This window comes from Protopterus annectens, chromosome 11.part0 (assembly GCF_019279795.1).
Source record: "Protopterus annectens isolate FY-2018-M chromosome 11.part0, PAN1.0, whole genome shotgun sequence".
Lineage (NCBI taxonomy): Eukaryota > Metazoa > Chordata > Ceratodontiformes > Protopteridae > Protopterus > Protopterus annectens.
The window spans coordinates 200472075-200487450 of NC_056745.1; the positions used below are offsets into that span (position 1 = coordinate 200472075).

At 45.4% G+C, this 15376-nt stretch overlaps 1 protein-coding gene across 1 annotated transcript in view; it reads left to right on the forward strand.

The window, feature by feature from the left end:
* Positions 1–15376, forward strand: part of FKBP4 (FKBP prolyl isomerase 4) — a 514476-nt gene that overhangs the window by 279091 nt on the left and 220009 nt on the right. Inside the window, exon 4 of the mRNA XM_044087184.1 lies at positions 3186–3306. Within this exon, the coding sequence (XP_043943119.1) occupies positions 3186–3306 (121 nt within the window). The remainder of the gene's footprint in view (positions 1–3185; positions 3307–15376) is intronic.

The following is a 15376-nucleotide window of genomic DNA, read 5'->3' on the forward strand; positions in this document are numbered from 1 at the left end:
AGAGAATTCGTACAAGCCTACCTCAACACAGTTTTGTGTATAGCTTCTGTACCCCTTGGCTTCAAAAGATAAGGTATCCAGTACAGCTAATTCTGATTAAAAAAAAAATAGTGCCCACCCTGCTTGTTCACACCCTAGTGTCTATGGCGGCGGCCATCACCTTGGTTCCCTTGGCGAGATTTCACATGAGGATATTTCAGTGGCTTTTGACCTCCCAGTAGTCCATTCCAACTCTCCGATGATTTGCCCGATCTTGGTAACAGGACGTTGCGAAAAGGAGCTATCCTTGTGGATGCTGTCAGAAGAAATCCTAATGGGCTGTCCCTTTGTTCTCCTGCATCCCAAGGCCATAGTGACCACGGACGCCTCCCAGATTGGGTGGAAGGCATTATCTGGGAAGAACAGTCCAAGGCGCTTGGTTTCCACAAGAGGCCAACTTGCACATCAATGTCCTGGAAGTGAGGGCAATGCTTCTAGTGTTGCAAGCCTTTCCATCTACTCTTCCTCTGGGAACAGTTGTTATCCAGTCAGACAATGTGTAATTAGTTTGGCACATCAACAAACAGGGTGGAACCAAATCCTACCCCCTTTGCTGGGAAGCTCTGAGTGTGGCAGTGGGTGATATCTTCAAACCGCTTTCTTGTGGCAGTGTATATCCTGGGGAGTTCCAGTGTGATAGTGGACAAGCTGAGCAGGCGCATTCTACTGCCTCACGAGTGGTCTCTGAATCCCAGTGTGGCAAAGGAAATCTTTTGCCAGTGGGTTCAGCCTTTCTGTGATCTCTCTGCCTTCCCAACGAACAAATGCAGCAGCTACTTTGCCCCAATCCCCCATCGGGGGGGAGTCACAGAGAAATGCTGTCCTTCTCAGTTGGCCCTCTGGTCATCTTTATAATTTTCCCCCGTTTCCCCTCATACCCTTCTTCCTAAAGAAAGGCTAAAGGTTGCAAAGCAAAGTTATTCTCATTGCTCCGTTCTGGCCCAGCAAATTTGATTCTCCTTTCCATGGCCTCACTTGATTCATCATCCATGGATTCTGGACCCAGTTCCAGACCTGCTTTTTCACCCACATGGATTGGTTCACCCCAATCTGTGCACTCTCAAGTTCACAGCTTGGTTCCTCCAATTCCGTTAATCGCCAGGCAGAATAATATACCTTCCCCAGTTCAAAAAATTCTTCTGACCTCCCATAGGCCTTCCACCAGGAGACTCTGTAATCCGGTAAATGGAAGAGATTTTCAGTTTGGGTCTCAAACTATTTACATCCCTTTTTGGTTCCTGTTGAAATAGTTTTGCAATTTTTAGCTGCTCTGTTTGACCAAGGAGCCTCTGCTTCCACCATTTAGGGTCCAGTTAGCAGCCATTTCCAATTTTCACAACTGCTACAACGACCATCCTGTAATTTCTCATTGCCTGTGTGAGGTCTTTCTCAAAGTTACCTTGCGTCTAAAACCTCCATTCAAAGATCCCTTGACTCTGTGGGATCTCACCTTGGGTTTGCAATCTTTAGTACTACCTCCAATAACTACCTGCCACATTAAATTCCTTTCCTGTGGAAAACGTGTTTTTTATATTAATCAAATTATTGAATTACCAGATGTTCTTCATGTTTCACTGTTGCAGTCATCACACTTGTCATCTGCCTGCAGGTAGCAGCCAGTCGGCCCGAATACCAGAGTCTTAGGATTCTGCGTTGGATGCTGTCACTTTTTCCATGACATCAGGTCATCAGGGGTATAAAACATACAGCGACGCCAACTATGTTTTTACCTGAACAGGACTACGAGTCCAGGAAATCGGATCAATTGTTCATTTATTTTTCTGGTCCAGTGGTGGGACAAGCTGTCTCAAAAGTGACATTGTGTAAATGGCTGAGACTTTATGCCCATAACCAAAAGTTACCTGCGCCTTTTAAAACTAATTCAACCAGATCAGTGGCCAGGATCAGCAGTTTATCATTCAAAAGCTTTTATGGATGAAATTTGTGAAGCTGCAACTTGGGCTACACTCATTACAAATTGGATATTGTCTCCAGGGGAAGAGCATCCTTTGGTTCTATGGTTTTCAGGAATATGCTTCTATAAGGCCATCCAGGAACTAAAGTAGCTGGGGACTTTGTCCCATTCATCAAGAATGAACAAAGATTGACAAAATCAGATAAAGAAATTAAGTACTCGCCACAACGTTGTGTGTGTGTTCGCTCTTCATTCATTCTTGATATCCCACCCTCCTGTAGATTTCCTGGGAGATTGAACCCTTGTCCTGGGTTGCCATAAGGTTGTCACCTTGAACATTGTTTCTGCTTACAGTTTCTGTGTGTACACTTGCTATGATCTTCAAACTCGACCTGAGGTAATGGAGAGAGGGACGTTATAGGTGGAGTCTTGGCTCGAGATATTTTTGGCTGGCATGAGCTGTATAACAGCCGAGCCGGTTTCAAAGATCAGAAGAGTCCTGTTCAGCAAGAATGAACAAAGATCAACAACACAGATGGAACGTTGTTGTGGGTATATAACTTTTTATACAGGCATCATGGGCATAATTGTTTCATTTATAGTCTGTTTCGTTTATGAGCATCAGTTCCATTATTCAGACGTCTTTGACAGCAGTTGGATCATTCACAAACATTTTTGATTACTGTATACGAGTTTTATTACAGTTCTAGATTGGTCTACATTCTCAGTTTATTTAACCAGTTACCAAACAGTAAGTTTAGTAAACTATTTTGTTCATGTCTTACAAACTTTTTCTTGAGGTGGTTGTATGCTGCTTATATGTTAGCTTTGTTTTGTATCTATAATGTAGACTGCTAAATGCTTTGGAAAATACTTTGTGTGTGGTGTTTCTCTGGCTAGGATGGCAGTGGCTCATGAACAGTTCATATGACTGGGAGGGCTACGCATGAACGTCACACTGTTCCTTAATTTCTTTGCATGAAGTGTACAGCTTTAAGGAAAGTTGTACATGGCATTTTTAAGAATGTGGGCAGGGGTGTGTATGGTAATACTTCTTGCTGATGTCTACTGCTGGGTAGCACTTTTTACTGTTTACTCCTGAATCTGTAGTACTGATTATGTACTTGTATTCTTCTGAAAGACGTGAGCTACCCAAGGGTGTGTACTGGTCATGAAGATGTTGGATTGCTGCTAAATCATTTTAAACTTGCCACCTGTGGTTTCCTTACAGATTGAGCTTTTTGACTTTAAAGGCGAAGACCTTACAGATGACGAAAACGGTGGGATAATTCGAAGAATCCGGAAGAAGGGAGAGAGCTATGCAAAACCTAATGAAGGATCACTTGTAGAAAGTAAGTGACTACCTGATGATTTTATGCCATCTTTATTTATATTTGAAATGGGGTTTGATTTTTAGCAGGGGTAGGACATTTGCTGAATACTTTAAGATCTTAATGGTTTACCGTTTGTTACATTTCGGTTTCAGAAGAGTCTGTTGCACAGTGATTTGTAGGTTTTGTTAGCTTTAGTGTATAACATTTCCAAATATGAAATCTGATGTTACTCTTCTTTCCATTCATCACTGATGGGTTCGGTTCCAAGCTTGCGCAAGCCAAAAAACTCTCTAAGCTTCTACTCATAGTGCCCTTCTCCCTGTTACCTCAGATCTCGTTTGCCGCATAGCCATAAAGCTGCATTCAAGCCTAGCTCTCAGCTAAGTGGAAAACTTTCGGTATCTTTTCCGGATAGTCTATATCTTATTTCTTGTTGGTAATCTTGATATTTCTTTAACTTTGAAGCTGTTTATAGACCTTCTTACCCTTCTGTTTCTACTCTTTTGGTAATTTTTATGTACCATTGGTGGTACGGCCTTTCTTCCTACCCTTGTGGTATTTCTTAAATACCACGTTGGCATTTCTTCTTCTTCCTTTCAGCTAACTTGTGTGCTTTTTGATATTTAGACATAGATATAGTAGATCTATAGACATATTAAACCTAGAGGTAGTAGAATAGAACTCTTTGCCTTAGTTTCTATCTGACCTGTATGTATTTTGCTCAGGATGTCTGATAAAAAGGGCACGTCTGGGTTTAAACATTGTGCTTCATGTAAGGGTAAACTGCCTAACAGGAATTCCCATGCTGACTGTTTATTGTTTGGGGGTGCCCCATCTTTTGGTGCAACCCTCTTGTGTGATTTGTCAAAGATTTAGTCAGCGCACCTTGAATGAGCGTAAAAACTGATTCTGAAGGGCCTTAAGTCACCCTTTTCAGAGGCCCTTTCTGAGGCTGAGGTCTCATCTCCTTCAACCAAGGATAAGAAAAGGTCCCACTGTGTTCCCTCTTTACTATCAGGTGACCGGGGCAAACCTTTAAAATCTAAAGTACCTAAACTGTCTTCGGAGCATAAGTCTGCTTCATCGGCACCATCCTCTTCTGCTCCTACTGCAACTGTTCCTATATTGGCGCCAGCTTCAGCTCCGATACTGTCTAAAGCACAAGCTACTGACTTTCCAAAGATTACTACAACTTCGGCACATTGCATGCCTTCGATGCCTATCTCTGCGATTACGCTTGCTACTGCACCTTCTATGTCGGCACAGATTGCCCCTTTGGCATAGTCCTTTCACGGTCCTGATAATGACAATTTTGATGCCACTTCTTCTGGTCTCCAAACTTGAGACATCGATGCCGGTAGATCCCACACCACAGACCCGATACTCTCCAACAGATCCATTTCTAGGGCAAGTACACAGCCCGTTCCTAGAACAACCTGACTCCCCGTCAAGAATATCCACTTGATCCACCAGGAGCCTTTCTGAGTTTGATGTGGTGTGTCTTGAGGGATTAGCTGTTGACAGCTAGAGGGATACCCACTCTGTCTAGGACCCATTCACTTGCAGGACTTTGGGTTGGCTTCTCCACAGACTCAGTCCTACTCTCTCCCCCTTTGACCATACCAGTTCCAAAGTCTTCAGCTCCGACATTTTTGTAACCCCGTCTCAGCACCTGTAGTGGACCTCACTGGGACTCTGGGACTGTCCCTTTAGCCTTTGGTCTCCTCTGAACCTGGGCCTTCCTCAACCATGTGATTGGACTGCAGGCTGTTAGGCTCACTGTATGGTTCAGTGTGTGTCTACAGTTCCATCCACGGTGCCGGGAGTTCTGTCTGCACGGATTCTGCTTGAGGCTGCATCTCTGGGAAAGTTCAACAGAACAGGGTGTGACCACGGTTCCGAGGTTGTCCTCTGTTCCAGGCTCCCATCCCTCTTCGGGGGACCTGTTTTCTGAGCTATGGAGAGGGCACGTGCTTCTGGAAGCATTCTACCAATGTCTGAACCCCAGACCTCTATTTCTCCGTGAGCTACAGCTGACACAAGCCACTGCCCCGAGACACCGGGCAGGAAAGTCACAGGAGACCTCTATCTTCTGAGTAATCCTCAGAAGCCCCCGCTGAGGAGCCCCCACAGAAGAGACCGTGCAAGACTAAGCATGTAGACTCCCTTGAAGAGTCTCTGACAGAGGATATGAATTTTGATGATGATGAAGGGTGCCCACTAACCCTTCTTCCGAGGAGTCTGTATTTCTGCAGGCTTTCCATGACCGGCCATCTACCTCTTGGGTGACCCCACCTGCAGACGAGCTGGTACAACACGTGTTGCAGTGTGCCTGGAAGAACCCTGATTCTGTTGAGTCGATCCCTTTGAGTCCTAACAAGATACTACCCCCCCCCCCCCAAGAAAAATCCACAGTGGTCAAGAGGTGTACCAGTCGATGCTATGGTGTTGGCGGCGGCCACGAAAAAGGACCTCGCCGAAGAGTCGTACTGTTCATCCACCCATCAGAGCGTCCCAGGCTGTGGACAGATTAGGGAAGCAAGTTTTTACTTCAACTTTTGCTATACGTCTCTGAATTACTTGGCACGTTTTACGAGGCTCCTAAGAGACTTGGTTTCTGAACTCTCGAACACTCGCAGGACAGGTGTCTGATGAGGTAAGGGACAAAGTTACCTCGCAACTTGCAACCCTGGAATCTATTTCCATTTCATCCATGAAGTTCCTCTCGCATGCAACCGAAGGGGTGGCTAGAGCGGTAGGTTCAGGCATAGTTAAGTGATGCCATGCCTGGATGCGCCTCTGTGACTTCACGGACCCTTTCAAGTCTTCCTTCCTGAACGCTCCAGTCGAAGCATCTTCCCTTTTTGGCCCCAAGGTGAAAGACACCCTGCCTGGGTGTGAGCAGGACGGTAAGACCCTGTCTGCTGTAGATCTGCATTTTTCCAATCCTCCGTGTTCCTTTTTCAGGAACCAGAAGAGCAAAAAACGTGCCACAAAACATCTCTGGGTCCTTTCCATGCACACGTGGTGATGATACCCCAGGGACAGGGGGGGTAACAATTCTGGAAGATGCCCATACCGAGGCAGAGGGGGTCCGTGTAATCAGGGACCCAGGGATTCTTTCTCTGGGCAGCCTTAGCAGCGCTCCTGAAGAGTGGCCTGATTGTTTGTTTTCCTCTGAAGCAGTCTGGGGACGTTTCTCCCTGCAACACTCTCCCTGGCATTCAGTAACTTCTGACCATTGGGTACAGAATATCATAACCAGAGGCTACACCATTCCCCTCATCACTTGCCCAGAACTTCGGACAAACTTCCTGACATTCTAACTAGTCAAAGGGAAGAAGCAGCTGCAGAAATAAACTAGCTGTATCAAAAGAGTCATCAAAATAGTCCCACCAGACCCATGCGGATCTGGATTTTACTCAAGATTCTTTTTGGTGCCAAAAAAGACCAGAGACTGGAGACCAATTCTGGATCTCCGCAATTTGAACAAGTCTGTTGCCCAAATTAAATTCCGGATGGTCACAGTTCAGTCCATTAGATGTGCTTGATAGATCTCAGAAACGCGCATTACCACATCAAAATGGACAAGTGTTCCAGGAGTCTACTTCGCTTCCGGCTAGAAGTCAATCACTGCCTATTTCATGCCCTGCTGTTTGGACACTCTACAGCCCCCAGAGTGTTCACAAAGTGCATAGCAGTGGTTGCAGCTCACTTGAGACTGCAAGGATTCCAGGTGTTTCTGTATTTGGGCGATTGGCTCCTTACCGCCCCCACCAAGCTTCTTCTGGTAACAGCCTTCCAGTATACTCTTAAACTGACAAGACTTTTGGGGGTAATGATAAACTGCGCGAAATCCAACCTTGCTCCAACTCAGAACATAGAATTCATTGGAGCAGTCTTTGACACCCGTTCTTGTCTGGTGTCTCTCCTAGCTCACAGACGTCCGAGATTAAGGCTCCAGTTCTGGGTGATGATCTGTCAAAACCAAGCCTCAGCAAGGGAGGTTCTTCAGGTTTTAGGATCCATGGCAGCTTTCATACCAATAGTGCCTCTTGCGAAACTGCATATGCGAGTACTTCAGTGGCTTCTACTATCTCAGTGGATTCCGAATTGCCATCTTCTATGCTTTCAAATTCAGATAACCAATTGTTTCAAGTGGGGCCTTCTTTGGATGAGGCCAGACAGAAATTTGGAGCCGTCCATTCCATCCCCTCCAACCCAAAACCATTGTGACCATGGATGCAGGGTGGAGGAGCCATTTCCAGGGAAAGACGGTCCAAGGTGCATAGTCCACTTTGGAGGCCAACCTGCATATCATCGTTCTAGCATTCCAGTCTGTTCTTCGTTCTGGAACGATCGCAATTCAGTCAGACAACATGTCAGTAGTCTGGTATATCAACAAGCAAGGAGGAACCAAGTCCTATCCCCTTTGTCAAGAGGCCATGAGTATTTGGCAGTGGGCATTAGCTTCCAACCACTTTTTGATATCAACATATGTCCCTGGGAATTCCACCATGATTGCAGACAAGTTGAGCAGATGTATTCTCCTGCCTAACGAGTCGTCCCTCATTCCCAACATAGCGGTGAAAATTTTCAGCCGTTGGGGCCACCCTTGCTGCAATCTATTCGCCTCCTCGTCAAACAACAAATGCAGCAGCTATTTTGCCCTATTCCCCCCACAGGGGCAGTCCCCCGAGGAACGGTCTGATTCACGATTGGACCACAGGGCTGCTATATGCCTATTCCCCAATTCATAAAGAAAGCTATTCGGTTGAAATGCAAAGTGATCCTCATAACCCCGTTTTGGCCTCAACAAGTTTGGTTCCCCTTCTTTCGGCCTCGTCTATTATGTCGACCATCGATTCTGGACCCTCTTCCAGACCTGATTTCTCACCCCCAAGAGTGGTCACCCAAGTCTATCCAGTCTCAAGCTGACAGCTTGGTTTCTCCACTTGCATTAAAGTAGGCAGGATAATCTTCCCTCACCTGTCCATGACATTATTGTGGCCTCTCACAAACCATTCACCGGAACACTATATCTAGACAAGTGGAAGAAGTTCTCTAGTTGGTCTAAGAAAAGGAGGCTAGACCCGTGCTCTACTCCAGTTACAGCAGTTTTACAATATCTGTCAAAGTTCTTTGAAGATGGAGCTGCAGCATCTACCATACGAGTACATCTAGTGGCTATCTGTAACTTTCATGATGCGATAGATATTTCTACCCTCATCTCGCTTTGGTTATGCAAAACCTTTTCTTAAAGGAATTTCTCATATTAGGCCTCCAGTCAGACAACCTATAGAGCCATGGAACCTCATGTTAGTTCTTCAGTCCTTAACTCAACCCCCTTATGAACCTGCAGTGAAGTGTGACTTCAAATTTTAATCTTGGAAGTCCCTTTTCCTGGTAACCATCACGTCAGCCAGACAAATTTCAGAGCTTCAAGCATTATGCATTAGAAGGCAGTATTTAATCTTCTACAAGGACAGAGTATCACTCCGGACAAACCCTTCTTTTCTCCCCAAAGTTATTTCAGATTTTTCCATCAATCAGACCATTGATTTGCCGGTATTTTTCCCAAATTTTACTAATATAAAGGGGAATACTGTCTACATTCTTTGCATGTACACAGCTGAGGTTTTATTTGGACAGAACCAAAGCCATAAGTAAAACTGACCAACTTTTCATTTCCTTCCCTGGACCTAGAATGGGAAATTCTGTCTCCAAGGTCACTTTATCAAAATTACTAAGGGACTGCATACGCTGCATTTATTCACTAGCAAAAAAAACTGTACCACAGAATGTTAAAGCCCACTCTACCAGATCTACGGCAACGTCTGTAGTCTTCCATTCGAGAGCGTCTATGGATGATGTTTGTGCAGCAGCCACATGGACTAACCCCCACACTTTTCTTAATCATTACAAATTAGATGTGGTTTCCAGAGAGAGAGCTGCCTTCGACTCAGTGGTGCTCAGGAATGTACTTCCATAAGGGCCGCTCAAGAAACGCAAGGTAGCTGGGGATTCTGTCCCATCAGTGATGAATGGAAAGAAGATTAACAACATCAGATGGAGTTATGTCTTACCAAAACATCCCCATCTGTGTTTATCTTCTTTCATTCATCACTTCCCACCCTCCTTCTCCCTCCAGAGGCTCCTGGGGGATACTTTGGGTCCAAGTGGTGAGTTAGGGCATTTGCGCAGAAATGGCCTCTGCTTTACTAGTACAAGAAGGGCAAACTCGAACTGAGGTAACATGGAGAAGGGCACTAGGGGTAGAAGCTTAGCTAGAGTTTTTGGCTGGCGCGAGCTTTGTATTTGGCTGACTCTGTTCCTAGGACTCTGAACCGAACCCATCAGTGATGATTGAAAGAAGATAAACCACTCGGATGAAACGTTATGGTAAGACGTAACTTCTTTTTTTTTTCTATGTTGTATCTTTAGGCTTTTCCTGGTTAGGGGTCGCCACAGCGGAACTCTGGTCCGCTAATGATTAGCAGTTGATTTTTACGTACAGCGTTGCCAGCCCTGACGCACAACCTTCAACGAAGGTACGCCCATTTCCACATGTCTCCACACAGAAGACACTTTAGCTGAGAATCGAACAGGACGTCTTAGTGTGAGGCGACAATGCTACCGCAGGACCACCGCAAAAGGCTAGTTTGCACGGCACTGGGCTTGGACTGTCTGAAAATATGGCTCATTCAGGGGCAAGTTGATGTCAGTTATACAGTTTTCCTTAGAGGTGTGCATTTCAAATCTGAGCAGAGCATTTCCTTGATGTAACTGTTTTCTGTTTTGAAATACTATTTACAGTACTGCTGCTGATACTTTTGTAGGATGCTGATACTTCCCTCTCAACTTCCCACCTAATCTCAACTTCAAGAATCCTATATTTTAGGGGTACTTCCAAGATTCATAGGTTCATACTAGGCTATCTGCCCTAGGGCATTTATAAGCCTACCCAAAATGTGTTTGGCTTTTGCCACCCATTTTAAATTAATTTTGCTATGCCCTTTTTCGAGGTTAGTATACTGTGCCTCTGTCTAACAGTGACGGAAGTAATACCCGGGTTAAACCTACGATCTCCCATCCACTCGTCAAGATTCCTCTTGAAGAGAGTCAATGAGGGACTCTGCCTAACCTGGACTGGGATTTTATTCCAGAGTGAAGGGAGCCTCTGGGTTATGAATCTATCCCTCCAGCATGTCCCATTTATTTCAGTGCTGAGGTTCAAGTCTCTCGAGCGCATAGCTCGATGGGATTTGGATATTCTGAGGTGCAGCATGTCCATTAATTCCAGGTTGGACATGGCTTTATACGTTGGGCACAGATCGCCCCTGAACAAGCGGTATGCCACAGAGTAGAGCTGAGTTTCTTTAACCGAGGCAGCATATGGCATCTGTTTGAGCCCTTTGATCCTCTTGGTGAGGTGCTTTTTGGGGTCTTTCCAGTTGCTGCAGGTGTCTGGTAAGGTACATCCCAAAAGGGGCATTGTACTCTATTATGGGCCTGATGAGGGATGAGTAAAGAGGCACGATGACCTCCCCTGATCTAGATGTGAATCCCTTCTTGGTTAAGTGGGCTATATAAAATGTTTTTCTAACCAGTTTGGCTACGTGGTTGTCAAATGAGAGACTGCTATCAACTTGGGTCCCCAGGTCCCTAATTTACTTCTTCTGTACTTAATGGATTACCACCTATGTGGTAATTTGTGGGCACTTGGTTTTTCCCAAAGGGGATGACTATACACTTTTTGGCGTTTAGCTTGAGGCCATGGCTCTGGCACCAGTTGTCTGTTTCTATGAGGCCCTTTTGGAGGATGCTTGTGTCGGCTGGAGAGTCTATTATGGCGCCCAGTTTGCAGTCATCTGCGTACTTGGCCAGCCACAGTCCTTCCGTGTTGGCCTGTACCTCCAAGAAATATATACCAAACAAGAGCGGTCCCAGGACTGAGCCTTGTGGGACGCCACTTGTAACTGGTTTGGAGTCTGACACTGCTCCAGCAATTCTAACCATGTGGGTTCTGTCCTTGAGCCAGTTTGCAACCCATCTAGTGACATAGGGGTTTATATTTAAGCTGGTGAGCTTATCTATAATGCCAGAGTGGGGTATTGTATCGAAGGCTTTTGTGAGGTCCAGGTAGGCTGTGTGGACCACCTTCCCCTCATCAATGGCCTTGGTGACTGTTTCAAAGAAATCAGCCAGGTTTAAGAGGCAGGATCTGCCCTTAACAAAGCCGAATTGGGTAGGATCCAGTGTCCGTAGGTCCCCAATATCTTTATTTATGAGGTCCATGATGATCCTTTCCATAGCTTTGCAGACCAAGCTAGTCAGGCTTATGGGGCGATAGTTTCCAGGATCCGTTGAGGCACCACCTTTTTGGAGAGGGACCACAGTTGCTGTACGCCACTCTTTGGGTACATATCCTGTAGTAAGGCTGAGATTGAACAGTAGTTGTTATTCCCATCATGGCAGATTCCAACATACCTGTACTTTTTATGTTTGGGTTTAGCTCTTCTTGGAGTTCATGTAGGACGCAGCCCGGGACACCGTCTGGTCCCATTGATGCTGTGTTTTTGTTTTGGAGAGGGCGGCTCTTACCTGAGCATCTGAAATGTCAGGGGGGCAGCACTCTGCTGGGATAGATATTTGTCCTTTTGGTGGGGAGGGTTCGGAGAAGTTTGCGCTGAACCTGTCAGCTAGGATGTTGGCAATGTCTGTGGGTTCGGTGTATTTTTTTTGTCATTTTGGACCAATTCTGAGCATATCTGGGAATTCCCACCCAGGTTCCTAACATAACTAAAGAAAGCCTTGTGATTATCCTTAGTGTCATGTGCAATTTTTCTCTCGAAGCTGGCCTTCGATTTTGAGTGCCCATAGTTTTTTGCTAATACTGGTCAGAGATGCCTTCCCTTTTTGGGATTTTGCTCTATCATTTAGTAGCTTCCTCCTTCTATTGTATAGTTTGTTTATGGCTGGGCTCCACCAGACAGGATGTCTGCCTTTGGAGGATTGGGTCTTGGTTTTATTTGGGATTGCATGATCCATGCATTCCTGAAGGTGTTCATAGAATGCATTTATAAAGGATTCTGCAGTCTGGGCCGTATTTTCCACAGGCCCGGGGGCTTTGAAGGATTCCACATCGGTTTTCAGGAGTGTGAAATTTGCTTTAGAGAAGCTTTTCACTGTGGTTTTCTGGGCAGGGGGTGGGGTCGGGATGTGAATATTCAGTGAGATTAGTTTATGGTCTGATCTTACCAGTGAGGGATACACTTCTGGTCTCGAGCATAGAGTCCCCATGTTGGTGATGATCGGGTCCAGTATGTTTTCCCCTCTTGTGGGAGTGGTGACAAGTTGTTCCATAGCATTTGAGTTTATAAATTCTAGGAACCTTTGAGCTAGGGTGTTGGAGCTAGAGTAATGCTCCCAGTCTATGTTTGGGTAGTTGAAGTCGCCCAATATAATGGTGTTGGAGAGACCTTCATATTTTCCAGCCTTCTCAGGAAGGCCGAATGGGGTTCCTGGGTTTGGGAGGGTGGTCTGTAGCAGGCTGTAAACTGGAAGGCAGTTTTACCCACTGTTAGTTGCACATGGATAGTCTCTGATGCTTCATGCTGTGCCACCAACCTGGAGGTGTGGGTATCTTTGACGAATATTGATACTCCCCCTCCTTTTGTGGTTCGGTCCAAGTTTTGGGGCCGAAAAGCATGGTATGAGGTATAGCCTGGTAGTGCTGGGGTGCTCTCGGGAGCCTTTAACCAGGTTTCTGTTACTGCACAGATATCGATGTCCTCCATGCTAAGGAGAGTTTCGAGTGCGTGCATCTTGAGGTTTAGACTTCTGGCATTGAGTAGCATTACTCTTAGTTTCTTATCCCTTGTGATACCTATGGAGGTGGGTTTGTCTTTTGAGCCTTGCCTAAAAAAGGCATTATAGGGGTAGCAAGAGCCTTTGCCAATATCCGAAAGCCCAGGGGTGACAGGTGCAAGCCGTCCCTAGTGAAGCATCGTGGCTTGTTGAGCATGTCATCCCAGGCTGACAGGCATTGGATCCCCTTTGAATGACACCAATACTTAAGCCAGTTGTTGAAATTGATCATCTTGTCTTCATATTGTGGCATCATTCTTGGTGAGAGTAAGATGCTACTCAAGGTCATGGTCATACCGGCCTGGGCCACATGCTCGGAGAGCTCCTCTGTCTCTTTTCATGTAATCCAGGGAGGTACATCTCAGGTCATTCACACCAGCATGGACAATGACAGTCATATTTGTACTTGCCTTGGAGTGACCTGAGTGCTTGTGTTATGTGGCGGATCCTAGCGCCCGACAGGCAGCTCACCGTGACCTTCTCCTTGTTCTGCCTGGTGAGCGGGACGTCAGTGTGCCTGATGAGTCGCCTGTTACCAGTGTATCAGGTGTGTTGTTTAGCCTTAAGGGCTGTGACTGTTCGGCACACTGGCTTTGTGAGCTATGTGTTGCATGTGTTTTGTTATGGGGTAGCGGTTGCTTGGGTGTCTGCTTTGGAGGTCTCTGCTGCTTAGGCAGATTTTTATTTAGAGCCTCCGAGTATGTTTTTGTGTGTTTGTGTGTTTGTGTTTGGTATGCTGTCGTGGTAGGTCTATGTGAGACTGGAATTGTAGTGGGTGTGGTTTCCTTCTCCTGACTGGTTATGCCAGTACTGAGTTGAGAGAGCTTAGCCTCCAGTTTGGCTATATGGATGCATCTCTCACATGTGTTGGAATTTGTTGGGAGGTGGAGAGGGTTGTCTGTGTACATGAGGCAGTTGTAACATTGCCTCAAGATTCTGAGATTCACCAGCTGGACCGGAGAGGAGATTGACAACTGACCTTTGGACATGCTAGAATAGTATTGGGAATTCCTTTATAATTGAAAAAAGGGCCAATGGGGAACAAGGTACTCAAGGGGAGTTTGTGAGGGTGTAGTGCTTTTAATTTTTTAGTGCTGACTTGTATAATTGCTTTAGTTAGCAAGTGCCAGGTAACTTAAATGCAATGTGTTACAGGTAACTTAAATGCAAAAACGACAAACAGTAACTTTCTTTTAAGTGAAACAAGGAAATGAGTACAGTAAGCAATGCATATATCACTAGGGATCCAGAGAAGCGCTGAAAAGCCGCATTTTAGGTGGTATTAGCGTTTCAGGGAAATAACAAGCAAACCAACAAGCATACAAACAAAGCTAGATTCAGCAGGCCTGGATCTAGTCTATGCTACAGCAAACAAGGTATACCAATTTCAGTAAGAAACAGTTGAAATATGCAGGAACTATAAGCCTTTAACCAGAAATTCCCAGCTCAGAAGGGCAGAGTCCAGCCTCTCCTCCCACAAGAGTGCAGACCATGAACCTTCTTAATGTAAAATAACTGGCCTGAAGCCCAAGTGCTTAAACTAGAACTAATACACTTTTAGAATAACAGACACTGAGCCTTCAATCGGCAGTTCCCAACTTAGAAGGATGGAAGCTACCTGTCCTGCCACCACAGTGCAGGCCACAAACCTTCCTAATGTAAAACAACTGGTCTGAAGCCCAAGTGCTTAATCCAAAAGACTTGGAATGATAGCTACACTTTAATCAAGTTACTACCAAGCAGTAGTAAATACAATTGAATACTTTAAAGAATGCCTGGATTAGTGCTAAGTTTTACAAACAAAGCTAGATTCAGCAGGCCTGGATCTAGTCTACGCTACAGCAAACAAGGTGTACCAATTTCAGTAAGAAGCAGTTCAAATATGCAGGCACTATAAGCCTTTAACCAGAAATTCCCAGCTCAGAAGGGCAGAGTCCAGCCTCCCCTCCCACAAGAGTGCAGATCACGAACCCTCTTAATGTAAAATAACTGGCCTGAATCCCAAGTGCTTAAACCAGAACTAATACACTTTTAGAATAACAGACACTGTGCCTTCAATCAGCAGTTCCCAACTTAGAAGGATGTAAGCTACCTGTTCTGCCACTACAGTGCAGACCACAAACCTTCTTAATGTAAAACAACTGGTTTGAAGCCCAAGTGCGTAAACTAAAAGGCTTAGAATGAGTTACACCAAGCAGTAATAAATACAACTGCTTGC